Raw genomic sequence first — 17,318 nt, forward strand, 5'->3', positions numbered from 1 at the left:
TGTGTGCGGTTGCCATGACGATTATCCGCCTTTTTCAGGACGGGCGCTCGTAAAAATAGTGCGGATTATTTTCGGAGTTTGTGAACGCAATTTTTATTGAATTATCCGCATTACTCTTAGGCGGCTAATTGGAGGATGGGTTTATGAAAGGGTTATAAGTCTCCCTCTCACGCACACACACCCATACAGCCACACTCTCACGACCCACCACAAGCATCTTACTTTCTGGCCATTATCATGATAATGTAGGCAGTCCTGTTTGTTAGGAATACTGGCGAACTGGTTAGATGTGAAAAGGAGTGGAGCTATCAGTCATGTTTAGGCCTATACCTGTTTGTTTGAGAGGTTTGTAAGTTGGGGGCGATGGTGTCTGTTAATTTTTCCCTCAAAATATTCTGGTCAAAATGAAGTTGATTGAATCCATAGAATCTCATAACTCAACTTCAATTCATCATTTCATACCCACACCCCCATCTCTCTCTCCCTCTCATTCACCTCACTACCCTCCCCCTCTCTCTCACCCTCCCTCCCTCCCCGCCCCTCCCCCTCTCTCACTCTGTAGGTCTACCTAGAAAATACCCTTTATCTGCCCCGTTCCTCTCTCCATATGCACCGTCTCTCTCTTTGTATCAATCTCTATTTCTCAACGTTTCCATATTCCTTACGTATAACATAGACAACATTCAATGTAACACTATCAAGAAGGGTACAAAGGAAGTCACATACCATTTTTTTTCGAAAGCCTTCTTTATCTGATATGAAGCGTCTTGACTTTAACAAAACAACAAAGGGTCTAAATAATCTAATGTCACAGTCATATCCAATAATCCAAAACAAAAAATGACAGAGCATTGTGCACAGATTAAAATGTGTGCACTGTGTAAAATCTGTAACAGATGAAATAGTTGGCCCGATTACTGACATTATAACTTATCATCTTATTATTCTACGATTTGTAAATATTTACTGATTCATATGTCTTGTTGATTGTTAACGATAAAGAAGATTGGTCACTGGTAATACATCTTCTAAAGATGTTAGATTAGTAGATGTCCTTTATGATGTGCAGTTGGGTAAAACTTGGGAGTTAATATGAAGGAGATGGACAATATTGTTGAGACTATACGTCTATAATCTTTTAATATCACGTCACGCGATAGAAACAAAACGGATAATTATCGAAAGCTTCATTGACCAAGGGCATGGAGGGTGACGTGTTCCAAACGTACACCAAAACCCCTGATTAGGGGTTTTGTGATATTTTGGAAAACGTCGCCTTCCATACAAGGGCTTTCCATTTCCCACTGAAACTGCTACGGCATAGTGACTGGCCCCATAGTAGCTGCTGGTGGGGCAGGTGCTGCTGTTGTTGCCGGTGCTGCGGTAGTTGCCGGTGCTGCGGTAGTTGCAGGTGCTGCGGTAGTTGCAGGGGCTTGCGTAGCAGCTGGTGTGGCAGCCGCAGCTTCTTCACTGCTACTGGCCGAGCTCGAACTCCCACTCCCACTCGATGACCGCCTGTCACGGTGTCGGCTGCGACGACCTGCAACGAAATAAAATTGCATTTGGAGTAAAGTGCAGATATCACTGGCAGACAAATTGAGGGGATGGGGCTTGAGGGCACTGGACCCCGTCCACAACCAAGAAAAATAACAGAAGAAGAAGAAAGGAAAAGAAAGAGGGTAACAGTGTTCTTAAAATATTGTCAAATTTAACACAAAATAAATGAATGTTCATTTGATATATATATATATATATATATATATATATATATATATCCAGAAATGAGCGTGGAGTGGTGAATGAATCCAATAACTCGCAGCCCCGTCCATAACATTAGCGTATTTTCGTAATATCACTGACTACGCAGACACTTTCTACAAAGCACAATGGAGTCAGAGGCTTTGGTCGAAAGAAAATGGTCTGGGACAGCAGAACTTTGTCCGAAGGTTCAGACCGGACGAGAAATTGTAAATATTATGTCCTTTTGTCCAGAATCGAGGGGTACACTGCTGTTTTGATTCACCGGTTTTTGAACAAACAATGAAGGGCTTTTGACAAATGATTCTCTGCCGTATAGAAAGCGTCTGAGTAGTAATTGCAAAAAAATCCCTATTCTCAACCTCAGCGTCGGGCACTTTCTGCCACAAAAATGGTAGAGAGTGAGCTAATGAACCTTATGAAGAGGCACTGTATAGAAGATACGCCATACATAATATTTGTCATAAAACTCAGTGGCCCGTATTCTGAAGTCGGGTTTAACTTAAACTCTGGTTTAAAGTTGTGGTTTAAGTATGGGAAGCCAAAAGTATCAAATTTTTTATTAAGTTGTATCTTTCTTATGTTTACTGTGCTCTTTCCTGATTCATCAATGGTGAAGACAATCATCTATTTATACCTCCTACACAATTATGAATGATTTGAGAGCCGAATGAGCTGACGTATGATATCTCTACTGTTAGTGATTATGTAACAATTGGCTGTCCATACTCAAACCACAACTTTAAACCTGAGTTTAAGTTAAACCCGACTTCAGAATACGGACCAGTGGGGATAATCATGCCCCCCCCCCAAAAAAAAAAAAATCACGTAAGAAAATTGTTGTAAAACAGTTGTTGAGTGCCAATCCGATTTCGTGTACACACTTATGTTATCCGAACATTAAAGTGACACGTATCTTACACTAAACTTATATTATCACTTATCTGGTCATGATGTGGATGTGCCCATCGGGGCTGTTGTTTGACTAACACTCTATTTTTGCATTGTGATATCGAATTATCCGATGATATCTTCTCTCATAAATCTTCTTTAATAAATCTTACTAGAAGTATTATAATAATTTACAGGATTCAAGATTTTTTTTGGTGATACATACATCAAGAAATAGTGAATAATTTGTTCGATTTTAGGTTGTACTGTTTTTCAATTAGACATATGTGTATGAATGTAAGAGAAAAGAATATATATTCCTTGAAAAATAATTATGGAATCAATCTGGTTAGAATAAAAATGTATATCAGATATTTTGAGAACAAATTGAATTGATTTATAATTCATGACATTGTTTTACTTCATTTTCGTTAAGAATTGTCAAATGTATGGATGTGTTGATCATAATAATTGTACGTTCAAACCAAGCTTTGTAATTATGGTGTAATTTTTTATTTTTGAAATTTGATATCGCTTTTTAATTTATAATCATGAATGCAACATTTTACTATGTTCAATTTTGTTTGATGAGAGAAGAGAATAAAAAATTATTTTTAAAAAATATATCAATTAAAAACAAAAAAAAATATCTGATTCTGACGACAATGAAAGAGTGAAAAAAGGATAATGTATGTGTTGATAAAATTTAAGAAGTAAAATTTTGAATTAATAAATAGCAAATATATTTAAAAAAATAAGTAAATAAAGATATGAATGAATCAAATTATAAATAATTAGGTAAATAAATGAATGAATGAATAAAATAATTCATAAATAATATCAGAATTCTTACATGTCTTACCTTCAACGGTGAGCATCATTGCACACAGCAGAACACACACAGTGAATAGCATTGGCTTCATCTACAGATAAAGAAAACACAAATCAATTATTATTTTGTTTTAATTAATGTCGCATTCTTATGCAAAGAAGGGGAATTAATTTCTTAAGGCAGCTCAAAAAGTTACCCTTAATAGGCCTATAGTGATGTCCTCAGTTCAGCAAGCTCAAAACATTTATTGAAATTTACCGAGTTATAATTACATAATAACAATATAACATCAACAAAAATTACACACATTTGCTTTTATAGATATGTGGTATTTCTCCAAATAATTGGAAGACATGACTTCTGCGAAAAAAGGGGGCAGCCATTTTCTGATTAGTGAATCTACGTAGGCCTATATATAATTCTTTATTAAAAGTTACGAGATATAGCAAATAGCCTACCTCTTTGTCTTCAAGTTGTCAGTGTTAGGCCATGCTTATTTTTCGTACACAAACAGCCATGTGAACTCAGAGAATACTAAAACCAAATCACAATATGTGCTATTGCATGTCTAGATATTAGCCTAATGCATGTCTATATACTAGATTATGAACAAAAGCTATATTTAACTTTCTTTCTTAATAAGATAAAAACCTAGGCCTATGCTTCATGTTATTTCGTTTTGATACGGACAAACGGCAATCTTGTTAGCTGATTGTATAAAAAGTAGTATAGGTTATCATCAAACTCTGATAAATAGCAATGGATACTCTCTTTACTCCATTGAAATCGATATTGTAGAGCAGGGGTTCTCAATAGGTGGCGCGCGCGCCACTTGTGGCGCACCGAGCCTTGCGGAGTGGCGCTTGGGAGCCGGTATAAAAAATAAAGGAAAAATAAGGGAGAAAAAATGTATCTACCAGTAACCTGGCAATAAGGTTTTGGTGATCATTTTAATACAAAGAGAAAACAAAAACTCTTTACTTGACACTTAATCGCTAATTGATTTCCCCAAATTTTGTCAAATTTAGCACTCGATAACCCCTATTATGGAGGATTGATGGTGTTCTCCTTTTTATTTATTCTACGCTGTACAAAGTTTTTGTGCCGCACAAGTGATTTGAAAACCCCGTTTGTAGGATTTCTATTTCAACGGCGAGAAATTTTGCATTTCCAGAGTATACGTTTTGGTTAAGAGTTAAACATCAAATGATATGATATTCAAAGAACACCCTGATCATAAAAGATTATGAATTTGGGACATAACAAGCAGAAACTTTGTTTCCGAAGCCGATTAAAATCCGATGTTGTAAAAATGAAATAAATGTATGCTCAGATGCATTGTCTGCCGTGATTGCCTGCATGCATTCTTGCTTAACATGAACTGAATGAATGATACTGCACGTGAGTTATAGAGAGAGAGGGGCAGTTGGGGCGTTAGTGCAGTGCAACGCCTAATTTTCAGCCCTTGCAAAATCGGGGAACGTAGCTTCAACCACTGGCGTACAGATGGGGGTGGCGATTGGGGGGGCCAAATGTTTCATGGCCAAGAAAAAAAAGGAGAAAGGGAAAGAAAAGGAAAGGGAAAGAGTGGAATATTGTATTATTTTCTTAATATTATGTCAAAATATAGATATTTGTATTGCAATAAAGTTCAATATTTTTGCTTCAGCTGCCATATCTAGCCCCCTCATTTTTTTTTTTACTCATTACGCCACTTGCTTCAGCCAATATATCTGGGGCAGAACAGTCTGAACTAGTGGTATCATTGGTATGTTGTGAAAAATTCACTGGTCATTTTTCTTTTAATATTGATATTGTGTAGTTTATTGGCATTTGTATTTCTTCTGTTGATATTAATTAGAGCCCCTCTGGGCAATTTAAAAGGCCTCATATTCCAAAACGTCTGGGGGCTCTGCCCCCTCGACCCCCACCAGGGGCCTCTGAACCCCCTCCGCTGATACATTGCTGATTTGCGCAATGGACAGTGGAGCATTGCAGATTCTCAACATGAAATGTGGCGCTTCAAAAAAAGTAATTGAGAATGGCTGTTGTAGAGCTTTAAAAGGTTATACACAATATCAAGCCAGTATAGACTATTAAATAGCTCTGCCAATTATGTTTGCATATCGTACAAAGGAACTGAAATATTGCAGCCAGTAACAATCAAAAGCCTGCAGTGGCCCAAAAAATTGCGATCGAAATTAGATCAACGACATTGAAGGCATAATTAGTCTAAAATAAATAGCGACGAAGAACGCTAATGCACTTTGAAGAACAAGATGAATCATTTAAATAAAACATTTAAACTTAAATGTACATACTTTTGAAGAAATGTCAGGGCATCTTACTTTATTATACTACTGAGGTATACAATACCAGAATACAAACTGTTTAATGGCGAAGATAAAAAATGTTGGGCAACTTACTTTGAAAGAGGTGATGTTTGGAACTGTCCGGATGAGAGAAAAAACCTTGAACAATCTCAGCAATGAATACTGCTTCACCTTGAAATCTTATTTTAAAATCTTTCCAAACTCGTAGCTGAATATATAGAGATATATTTTAATCCCCTCCTGGAGTAACGGGATGGGGACCTGAATCATTTGCAGACTGTTGTCAAGTTCGTTTTATTTTTTCAGTTGCCTATCGGTAATCCCTTCACACAGGTGACGTCAAAATTCATGATTTTGGTACTGAATAGTGTAATAAGTTAATTAACTTACATTGGTCATTGCGAATTCATAGTAATTAATTGTAATTAGCTCCCATTATGGCGGATATTTCCGAATACACATACATATAGGTTAAGCCTGTGACTTGTGTTTCAATACTTAGATGTCAAGTCATAACGGATTCGGGGTATTTGATTGCTATTTCTTGATATTGCATGTATCTGACAAATATTGATCTTTGATTCGAGGTATATATTTTCCATGAAATACAACTGTCATTCTAATTTCAAGGGCGTAACAATAATTAGGATTAATAATCCATTGGCTGTTGTCATTAATGGATCTCTGCGATGCACGCAAATAATTTGGCATCTTTGATACCCGCGAGCTGGCTTCGTCCCTACGAATCAGAATAGATGGGGGAGAGAGGGAGAGAGAGGTGGCGAGGGGACAGATGAAAGGGAAAAAAGAGGGAGGGAAGATAAAGAGAGGGAGAGAGGGGGGAGAGAAAACAAAGATGGGAGGGGGTAAAGCGAGAATGGGGGAGGAGGGAGAATGTATGCATATGCAATGTTTTTTTAAATGGAAGAGAGATGGGGATAGGAGTAGGGCAAGTAGGGAGGGTGAATTTGAACGGGTCCGCTAGTCATAAGGACCACTAGTGATAACGTGTAAGTTCGCTATTCATAAAAGGGAAATGGGGTCACCAGTCATAAAGTCATGAGGTCCGATATTCATAATGCAACATGAGGGCCACTATTCATAATCGAGCATAAGGGTCATTGATCATAAGGATCGCAAGGAGGGTCGGTGTTTATAATTCTAGATGAGAGTCGCTAGTCACAAAGAGGAAAAGAGTATATTGATCATATGGGTCGTTAGTTTCTGTTTGTTTCTGTTTGTGGTAACTCCCGTAGGAACTCGGCAGGACAGCATTTTGCTAGTAAACGCCAAGCTGGTATATAACCAATTACCTTGGAAACATTGTACATCTAGGTTAATCAGTCATAGTGGCTGACGCAATAGACGACGAGATCACTCTTGGGCCTTTTTATCAAAGTGGAGACAATGGCAGAGTTGGGATTCGAACTCACAACCTTGCGATTATGAGTCCAATGCTCTAACCACTGGACCACACGACCCTTTAGTCATAATAGGAAAAGGGGTCGCCAGTCATAACAGGAAAAGGGGATCGTCAGTCATAAGAGTAAAAGAGGGTCGCTAGTCATAATAGTATAGAAGGGGTTCGCCAGTCATAAATGTAGAAGAGGGTCGTTAGTCATAATAGTAGAAGGGGTTCGCCAGTCATAATAGTAGCTGAGGGTCGCTAGTAATAATAGTAGAAGGGGTTTGCCAGTCAGAATAGTAGATGAGGATAGCTAGGTATAATAGTAGAAGGGGTTCGCTTGTGATAATAGTAGTAGGGGTTCGCCAGACATAATATATGAGGGTCGCTAGTCATTATAGTACGTAGAAGGGGTTCGCTAGTCGCTATTCTTTGATTATGACTAGCGACCTCTACGAACATAGACCCGTATGAATAGCTACCCTTATGACTATTATGACTAGCGGTCCTTATGACTAGCGGTGGACCCCATTTGAACTGTGACTTGAAGAGAGGGGAGGCCCGGGGGGGGGGCCACTTACATTGACGAGTGGATACCATGCGCGACCAAAAAAACACGTAAAAAGGATGTCTTTTTCAAGATAGGGCACGTTACGTACGTAACGTGATAAGGGTGTCAAAAACACAAAAATATTGAAAAAAGGGTATCTATTTCGCTCGGAAAAATATACGTGTTTAGGGTCAAATATGCGGGGATTATAAAACAATATCAAAATGTTTTATAAAGGATGTCCTTTTTGCCCCAACAGTACGTGTTTAGAGTCCGATTTGCGCGAGGTGTGGAAGGTGGGGCCGTACTAAACCATAATAATGGTGTGTAAAGGTAAAACCGACGACCGACGGACCCGTGACAACAATAAAACATCGCTGTACTCGTTTAGGGGTTCATTTCAGGGAATACTTGTCAAGAGTATCATTTCGTTTCAGAATATGGAAAATACATCGCTGTACTTGTTTAGGGGCTCAATATTGGGAATACTTGCCAATAGTATTTGTTTCCAATACTTGTTAAGGGTATAGTTTCACACGCCAATACTTGTTAAGGGGTGCATTTTCAGAATATGGAAAATACATGTTTAGGGTGCTTTTCAAGACCCCGTGGTCGCGCATGGTATCCACTCGTCAATGGAAGTGGCCCCTCCGGGAGGGGAGGTAGGTCTGTAACTGATGGACTATTTGAGTTCAAACGACATGGCTATCTGCAATAATATTTTGGGACAGAGAATACCCATCTCACAAGAATAGCAACCGCATTAGTTTGAGATATGCTTCGAAGGAATTCCTTTACTCCGTGGATGTGACGCGATATATAGCTAACGATAAATGAAAAATCAATTATACTTTATCTCGCTCATCACTATATCATGAAGAATCATGAATATTTATCAAAGAGATTTAGTATTTAAGATAGGTTAGTTACTTTTTCGCGTCTGGAATTTACGAAACACTTTTCGATTTAACGGCGCTAATTCAACAAGCAAGTTTAACGTCGACCTCCTCAAAAATAGTTTTGTTTTGACATATCGTGTCAGAGTATGCGTGATGAGGTAGGCTTGATGAATCTAGATGTCGACAGGTTGCCAAAGTTTTCTAGCCCAACAGGAGGCAGGTGATGACAGTTGTGCATTGTCCGAGCTAAAGGACCGCATGCATTTCCATGGATTTTCAAAATTATCTGGCTCTCTTTCGAAATATTAATTGGTGTTTCCCAAGTGGGGAAAACCCGTCAACCGTACCTGTTTTTCAAGCATTTCCACAGTGTTTTTATCTGCTCATGGCAGCGAAAGTTCGTGATGATGTTATAGTCATACAAATCCAGTGGAAATGTCGTGTAGGCCCTACTAGAGTCCTCAGCGTAGACAGATATGAGCATAGTGTTGTTGTTATTGTAACCAAAAAAAATATCATTATTAAAGGCAGAATGAATTTTCCACATGTCCACAATTACCACAAAATGAAACATTCTCAACGATCAGTTACCCTTCACATAAACAGAAAAACCATACCACAAACAAATCGTGGACCTGTATAACTTTTCAGGGATGAATGACTAGATGGATAAGTAATATGTTTTGATGTAGGATAAAAGGGTTATTCCAGTAAATAATTTCTTTGTAAATCGATTATAATGCATGAAATACCACAACTGCAAAGTGAATTCGATCAATCAATAATGAAGATATTGAAAGATAATAAAAACGAACCTATGCAGTTTCTTCCGTCTCCTTGGTAACCCTGATTGCATCTACATTGGTAAGAACTAGGAATGTTGATACATGTAGCCAATGAGTGACAGTTGGAGGTACCAGTAGAGCACTCGTTGATATCTAGTATGGAAAAATGGAAATGATATTCGAGAGATAAAACAGAGGCTTTCCTCAATGTCACATCTTCGATCCACTTTTCTTTTCTTATATAAAATGGTTGCAGTGAACATTGTGCTATGACAAAATAATGAAGAAAATAAAGTCGAATGTGATGTATGTCGTCCTAAAGAATAAATGAGCAATATTGTGTTTTCTGGCTATTCAATTTGTAAATATCTCTGATTAATTTTGATCACATCAATTATATAACTTGCCACCAACAACATAAATTTGTGACAAGATTTGTTAATCATCATGTTATGTAGCAACTGCCTTTCGAGATATATGTTTTAAAGCGAACTCATTTTCTATGTAAGACGCCTTACAATTATAGTTGAAATATTTGTATGTACATGTATTTAACCATGGACCTACTATAGGTTTTCCATGATTTAACTTACTTATATTTTAGCAATGATAGATTATTATTATGTATTTTAGCACGTAGTAGAAGCTCTGTAGGGGGAAGTCATTAACATGATTAACCTACCTCTACATGTTCTTCCATTTCCTTGGTAACCCTGATTACATCTACATTGGTAGGAACCGGGTGTATTGATACATGTCGCCGATGGGTGGCAGTTGGACATACCCCGGATGCACTCGTTGATATCTTATGAAAGAAGGAAAATAAAACTAAAAAGTTAAAATTCCATAGCAATGTTGAACGATACATCTTTTCATGATGTATAGCGCTGAGATCTTGATTATGTGACTCAGTCTTTTACGCTTTTCTGGAAACCGTTCTGATTGTTTGAAACAGAGAATGATTTGAAGTAAATATCTTTATTCCTCAAATTTGATTTTAATTTATGATTTAATGCCAACATTCCGAGAGAGTTGTTTTTTGAAGTTATTTAAAAGGGTACTCAATCGAGCTGGTGTAATTCCAGATTATATCTGCTTCAAATAGTTCCAGTAACGAAAACTGTTATACATCGAGCTGCTTTGGAGATTTACATTGTTACATTTTGCTACAAATAAATTAGTTTTTAAATCGCAATCTAACCACCGATCATCCTAGTAAAAAGCAGTCGCAATATCAGACCAATGCTATATAAATTTGCTTCACTTTATATCATTTCTCTCAATAATCAAAAGGGTTTCATTTCATTTTCATCAAAAATGCAGTCAATATGCAGATAAAAAAGTGTTGACAAGCAATGATAAGTTAAAAAAAAGGATGAACATATTGTCTAAACTCCGTGTCATCATCAGCAATGTAGAAAACAAAGTGCACTTTACCCAAATATAAATTAAGTAGTCTATGTCTTTGCCAAATTTATTGAACCACAGCCAAGATAGTTGGAAATGATCATAATCATGACAAACATGTCAATAAATTGCTTCATTCCAGAACTTGCATTTTCTTTCACACAGTCACTCTTTAAAAAAGCAGTTGAAAAGTGTGAAGAAAATTTTATATTTTACTTCACATCCTACTGATTAATGCGTCTTTTATATATTTATTGTGTTATATAAAACGTCTGAGCATTCTTTAATAGCATTAATTACCAAACGTACACATCTACACATCATTAAATACTTTTGGAATATGCATGTATATTGCCCTTTTATCGTTAGCTCCCTAAAAACACCTTCCACATTAGCCATTAGTATAATCTCTTTTCATATAACCGTACGGATATTATGATTGAATATGGAATTATGTTCCTTTGGAATTACAAAATGTTGCATTGAATGGCACATATATGCTATAATAGCATAATGAAGCCAGATAATCAATATACGTTTTTCTCTATTTTGATACATTTTCTTTAAAAATTTAAGGATAGTTTTCTTGTCTCTCACCACCATGGTCATACAATCAACGTGATAGACGAAACGATTTGAAGGGGTGCCTCTTGATATTTGATGATCAGTGTACTTTGTGGTAGGTAGTAAAATCTATCAAGGACAAGTTATAGACACAATAATTTCCAAAAAAAAATTTAACCGGGTGTAATTGGAAGATTGAAAGACAATATGACCCACACGACTTGCAAATTGATAAGTTGGGTGCCTCTTAATTTCATAAATTTTCCTCTTTTTCTTGCTTGCTTTATTTTTCTATTTTCTGTTTTTCCCTAACGAGAACCAATGTAACTTTCCTCTCCTTCCACCTGTAATTTCTCAAACCTTTGTTTCTCTCTTTACCCACCCCCCCCCCCCTCTCTCTCTCTCTGCCTGTCTTTCTCTTTTTCTTCTTCAACTCCTTTCCGTATATCTCGTATTAAATTTTTTTGAATTTTAACAACTACTTTCTTAATATCCACTTAATAATTTTTTCATACATTCGATAACATTAGAAAACAGACAATATTTTTGAAGATGCTTTCTCAGTCCATATCAGTATGATTTATTTATGAAGTATATCTTTTTTTTTAATGTATAAAACTTTTCATGTATACAAAATAATGTCTCCAGATATTGCATAGTTCGTGAAATTCATAAACCCGTATTTGTAATAAAATTAAAAAGCAATAGTGCAAACAATATTTTATTTATACAATAAAGTGGTATACGAACTGTCACCAAACTTAGTGAGAAAGAACACCATTTAGCATTTAACAAAATACAGTAGATTAATATGATGTTTTAGACTGATATAGGCTCAAGTCATTGTGTTCTTAACATAAGTAGCGAATGAATTTATGACTATAATTTTTTACTTTATTTGTCAAAGGGTTGTAATTTCCTTTGCTTTACCAAAATACGCAGCGCTGAATGAATTATTAAAAATGCGTATTTCCAATTATTAAATTAGAAATGCAAACGCCATATTATGGCGTTTGCATTTTTAATTTTTTATTGATAGGTACATTGATAGTGCACTCTGTTAGTCCTTTTGTTCCAAAAAATTATTTTGCAATAAATATATACAGGTAACCATGACAATATTAAAAAAGAACAATTTCACGGGTAAAAGGGAAATTGCTTTGAGAGTCACTACTCCGCTACGGCACTGGTGGTGTAGCTGTCGCTGCTGGCGTAGTGGCAACAATTGGATTTCCAGCGTCCGCTCCAGTTCCGGTACCGGCTCCTGCACCGGTGCCTGTGCCAGTACCGGTCCCTGCTTGTGGTGGTGTAGCTGTCGCTGCTGGCGTAGTGGCAACAATTGGATTTCCAGCGTCCGCTCCAGTTCCGGTACCGGCTCCTGCACCGGTGCCTGTGCCAGTCCCTGTACCGGTACCTGTGCCAGTACCGGTCCCTGTACCGGTACCGGTACCAGTACCAGTACCAGTTCCCGTTCCTGTACCCGTACCTGTTTCTGTCTCGGTGCTTTCTTCGCTACTGCTCGAACTACTTGACCGCTTGTGTCGCCGGCCTAGAAGAAATAGATGAAAAATTTGTTTCATTTTTAAAATAGTGATATTTTCATGTTTTTAGCAAAACTACATGTCTAATAAAGGACTGAAAAATAGGTGGAAAGATCGGCGTATAATCTAGGGAATCTACAGTCCTATTCCAAGATTACATCTTTTTCTTTTGAAACAATTTCAATTTCCTTTTCTTTTTCTTATAGGGCCTACTATTGATGCTACAAATTGTTGCAGGAATACCTGGCAAATGCCAAGAAAATTAATGCTTGCCTATCATTATTTTTTTAAACAGTCATTGATATAAATAATGTTATTTTATCCACTCAAGGTTATAAAGGTGGTGCAATCAACAAGATCAGCCTTTCAGCAGCCCCTTTCATATTCATCTTATTTTCATAACTTTATACTTTGTACAATGCATTCTGTATAATCATAAATTATATTGTTCGAAATTCAAATAAATGTAACGAGGAAAATGATTTTCTTTGTTCAAATTTAAATTCAAATTTGGTTTAATTCCAGCAGAACAGAAAATTTATTACAAATTGATTTCATACATTTGTAAATTACATTCAATGATTTAAGTGATAATTAAAATGGTATGAAATTTATTCAACATTACACTTTAAAAAAATGAATGAAAATTATATTGGTGATGTATCTTCGATTCGTCAGATGGTTATCTCCGACTCAGTTTGGAAACGATTAAAAACTATTGAAATGAAATGAACCCATTTCTGTTATTTCTAATTTGTAAAGGTGTGTCAACAGTTTTTTCAAGTGTGAAAGAAACCAGGGTGAATCCAGAAACCACGAAAAAATTCTGAAAATCGTGGACAGAAAAAGATGGAAGTTAAATAAAGGTCCTAAATCAATAATACACACAAAGGGGTTCAATTAAAATTTCTCAATGACTTTTTAATGGCGTAGGGGACGTGCATTCTGTGATCCTCCAATATATAGATATGCCTATGAGCTTGAAAATGTTTATAATTATTTTAGGGTAAGATTTCAATCTTACCCTATCTTATATCAATTTCAATCGACAATTTTCAAAGCACTTCCTTGTTATCACACAAAAAATGACACTGCAGATACATTACATTTTAAAGCGATTTTACGATTTTCATGCCGAGTCCGTAAGGAGATCGCATGGTGGCCTTACGATCTCCGTACAACGGTTTGCCTGCATGTCTACCAAAATTTACGATCACTGTCGTATGATTATTACCGCCTCTCCATGGTGTCATAACGATGATAATGCACTGTCATCTACGATAAGGCTACGAGCTGATACCGTGGAGGCCACGATGCCGCCGGAGTGTCAGTTTAAAAAAAGAAGATTTTAATGCGCAACTTTTTGCAACGATAACGGCAGCGAGGAAAAAGTTAACATCTTTTCACTCAAATTTAGAGTTATTTGAATATTCACCATCGAAATCACACAAGAATGATGTCTTGGTTGTATTTCTGAAAATTAGTGTTTCATCTGTTATCGTTATGGCTTACTCACTTTTTGTGGAAAATTTCAAATTAAGAGTTTAAAACGATGCATAATCAGAAAGGAATCAATGTTTTTTTTTTTTCTCATTTGAACGTGATGGTAAATACTCTGAAGAAAGTAAAATTCACTACGTTGTATGAACATTCTTACCTTCGACGGTTATCAGCATTACACAGAGCAAGACGCACAGGGTGATCATCATTGGCTTCATCTGAAAAAAAGAAATATGATAAATTTAATGAGAAGTTTATAATATATATATATATATATATATATATATATATATATATATATATATATATATATATATATATATATAAATGTAAATGTAAACATGCATCCACTCTTTAACATGACTACTGTGTCTTGTACCAAATACTTAGGCGAAAAAATGACAAGACGATTTGACGTTGCTGTAGACCACAATTTAATCCGAGCTTTCGGCCTTAGGCCTTCTTCAAGGGTTCTATTTTAACAAAAACGAACGAAACATATCTATACTAAATACTATACTATTGATATGTTTCGTTCGTTTTTGTTAAAATAGAACCCATGAAGAAGGCCTAAGGCCGAAAGCTCGGACCACAATTTAATCCGATCTTTCGGCCTTAGGCCTTCTTCATGGGTTCTATTTTAACAAAAACGAACGAAACATATCTATACTATATACTATACTATTGATATGTTTCGTTCGTTTTTGTTAAAATAGAACCCATGAAGAAGGCCTAAGGCCGAAAGCTCGGATTAAATTGTGGTCTACAGCAACGTCAAATCGTCTTGTCATTTTTTCGCCTATATATATATATATATATATATATATATATATATATATATATATATATTTCATGTACTGACACATTAACGATACTCACAAGGAGCTCATTTTGCGAAAGAGAGTAATATTACTGGGACTGTTCTCTATGGTAAGGCACATATAGATGACTCATGCAGATGATGCATGAAAAATATAACTGTTTTCTCTTTCCGTCAGACTTACGAAACAGACTCCAGGGCCCCACCCATCTTACAAAGAGATACGATTGATCCGATCAGCATCAAATATATGGAAATCAATCAATGTCATACTTTTTTCGACAGCAAGTTTGAACAATGTCATTTGTAAGCAAAGGAAAGCACGTACACTGAATTTTCAAGAAAACAATGAATGTATGATTATGCATTCTATATTTTGAACAAGCATGCATTTTAGACGTTGACGTTGCCTGCTTTCCATAGTTGTTATTCATCGGATCAATCGCAACTCTTTGTAAGACGGGTCCCTGACCGACCAAATCTATGACGTTGTTTCCAATGACAAGGCTTCAGGCGAAATTTTAAACGAGCAGCATTTTGAGTCAGTTTCGTTGATGTTGATACGACATAAGCTGTCTTGTCTCAATCTTTTCACTTGTCTTCAATAACAATTGACCCACTTAAAGGGATGGTCCGGGCTGAAAGTATTTAGAGCTTAACAAATAGAGTAGAATTCACTGAGCAAAATGCCGAAAATTTCATCAAAATCGGATAACAAATAACAAAGTTATTGAATTTTATAGTTTAGCAATATTTTGTGAAAACAGTCGTCATGAATATTCATTAGGTGGGCTGATGATGTCACATCTCCACTTGTTCTTTTGTATTTTATTATATGAAATTAGGTTTATTCAAATTTTTTCCTCCAAGAACTAGAAAAATTGGATTGACAATTGATTTAGTGCATTAGATATTTATTGCTGCAACTTATTTCATTATAAGAGAGACATATTCTTTACACAAGTATGAAATAATGAAAAAATATGATTTTATGTAATAACATAAGAAAACGGAAAGTGGAGATGTGACATCATCAGCCCATCTAATGAATATTCATGACGACTGTTTTCACAAAATATTGCTAAACTTTAAACTTCAATAACTTTATTATTTGTTATCCGATTTTGATGAAATTTTCGGCATTTTGCTCAGTGAATTCTACTCTATGTATTAAGATGTAAATATTTTCAGCCCGGACCATCCCTTTAAGAGTTATTTATTAATCGATAACAACGCTTAAGTATCAGAAAAGAAAGAAAAAGGAACCTCATTCATCAATATCAATAAAAGGCGAAAGGGTTTTAGTGCTGCAAAGTAGGCCTACTGTAATTATAAGGGGGAATGCATAATGTGACTTACTTTGACTCAAGTGATGACTTTCCAAACTTCCAGGAAAAAATTACTTACTTTGACTCAAGTGATAACTTTCCTAACTTCCAGGAAGAAATGCATAATATGACTTACTTTGACTCAAGTGATAACTTTCCAAACTTCCAGAAAAAATGCATAATATGACTTACTTTGACTCAAGTGATTACCTTCCTAACTTCCAGGAAGAAATGCATAATATGACTTACTTTGACTCAAGTGATAACTTTCCAAAGTTCCAGGAAAATAGGTTGAAGCAAAGATAATGATCTCGCGAAGATGTGCAGATAAAATACATTGTTGTTAGAAAAAAGTTCGTGCTTATATAGGGTTAAAGGTTTAATGATTTTACAGTATGATGTTAATGACACATGTATGAGTTTAACCTTGCTGTCATGTTAGGTTCTAAAGCCATTCGTCAAACAGACTTCAAGCAATGGGCCGGAAATCCTCTGATACAGGTGACAAAGACTTCGCCAAAACCCGGTTTCATATTGAGACACAATTAAACAAACATTGCACGTTATATCTGCCTAACATAGCACCAATTGATTGTTTGAAGGTCGACGGATAACTTCGTGAGGTTTCAGGTTTGCTCAAAATAGAGGGTTTACATTCCAAATTAATGTTTCTGCAATCAAAAAGTCTATAAACGGGATATAAGA

The 17,318-nt window shown here is 36.1% G+C and overlaps 2 protein-coding genes across 2 annotated transcripts; both read right to left on the bottom strand.

The window, feature by feature from the left end:
• Positions 1 to 736: 736 nt before the first annotated feature.
• Positions 737 to 6,093, bottom strand: LOC129256531 (threonine-rich protein-like). Its single transcript, XM_064097845.1, has 3 exons — positions 5,908 to 6,093; positions 3,512 to 3,572; positions 737 to 1,540 (listed from the first exon to the last, which is right to left on the bottom strand). Exons 2-3 carry the CDS (start codon positions 3,570 to 3,572, stop codon positions 1,314 to 1,316), a joined length of 288 nt encoding a protein of 95 aa, XP_063953915.1. The 5' UTR covers positions 5,908 to 6,093; the 3' UTR covers positions 737 to 1,313.
• A 5,797-nt stretch (positions 6,094 to 11,890) lies between these two features.
• On the bottom strand, positions 11,891 to 16,952 carry LOC129256530 (uncharacterized). The gene is made up of 3 exons (XM_064097846.1): positions 16,863 to 16,952; positions 14,623 to 14,683; positions 11,891 to 12,973 (listed from the first exon to the last, which is right to left on the bottom strand). The coding sequence occupies exons 2-3, from the start codon at positions 14,681 to 14,683 to the stop codon at positions 12,603 to 12,605; spliced, it is 432 nt and encodes a 143-aa protein (XP_063953916.1). The 5' UTR covers positions 16,863 to 16,952; the 3' UTR covers positions 11,891 to 12,602.
• Between the last annotated feature and the right edge of the window lie 366 nt (positions 16,953 to 17,318).

The sequence above is a fragment of the Lytechinus pictus genome, chromosome 3 (assembly GCF_037042905.1).
Source record: "Lytechinus pictus isolate F3 Inbred chromosome 3, Lp3.0, whole genome shotgun sequence".
Taxonomy (NCBI): Eukaryota; Metazoa; Echinodermata; class Echinoidea; order Temnopleuroida; family Toxopneustidae; genus Lytechinus; species Lytechinus pictus.

Bases quoted from the DNA above. Each gene is read 5' to 3' on its own strand.
- LOC129256531 (XM_064097845.1), bottom strand. From the start codon at position 3,572: ATGAAGCCAATGCTATTCACTGTGTGTGTTCTGCTGTGTGCAATGATG. The intron at 1,541-3,511 runs GTAAGACATGTA...ATTTCGTTGCAG, and splicing joins AATGATGCTCACCGTTGAAG to GTCGTCGCAGCCGACACCGT.
- LOC129256530 (XM_064097846.1), bottom strand. From the start codon at position 14,683: ATGAAGCCAATGATGATCACCCTGTGCGTCTTGCTCTGTGTAATGCTG. The intron at 12,974-14,622 runs GTAAGAATGTTC...TATTTCTTCTAG, and splicing joins AATGCTGATAACCGTCGAAG to GCCGGCGACACAAGCGGTCA.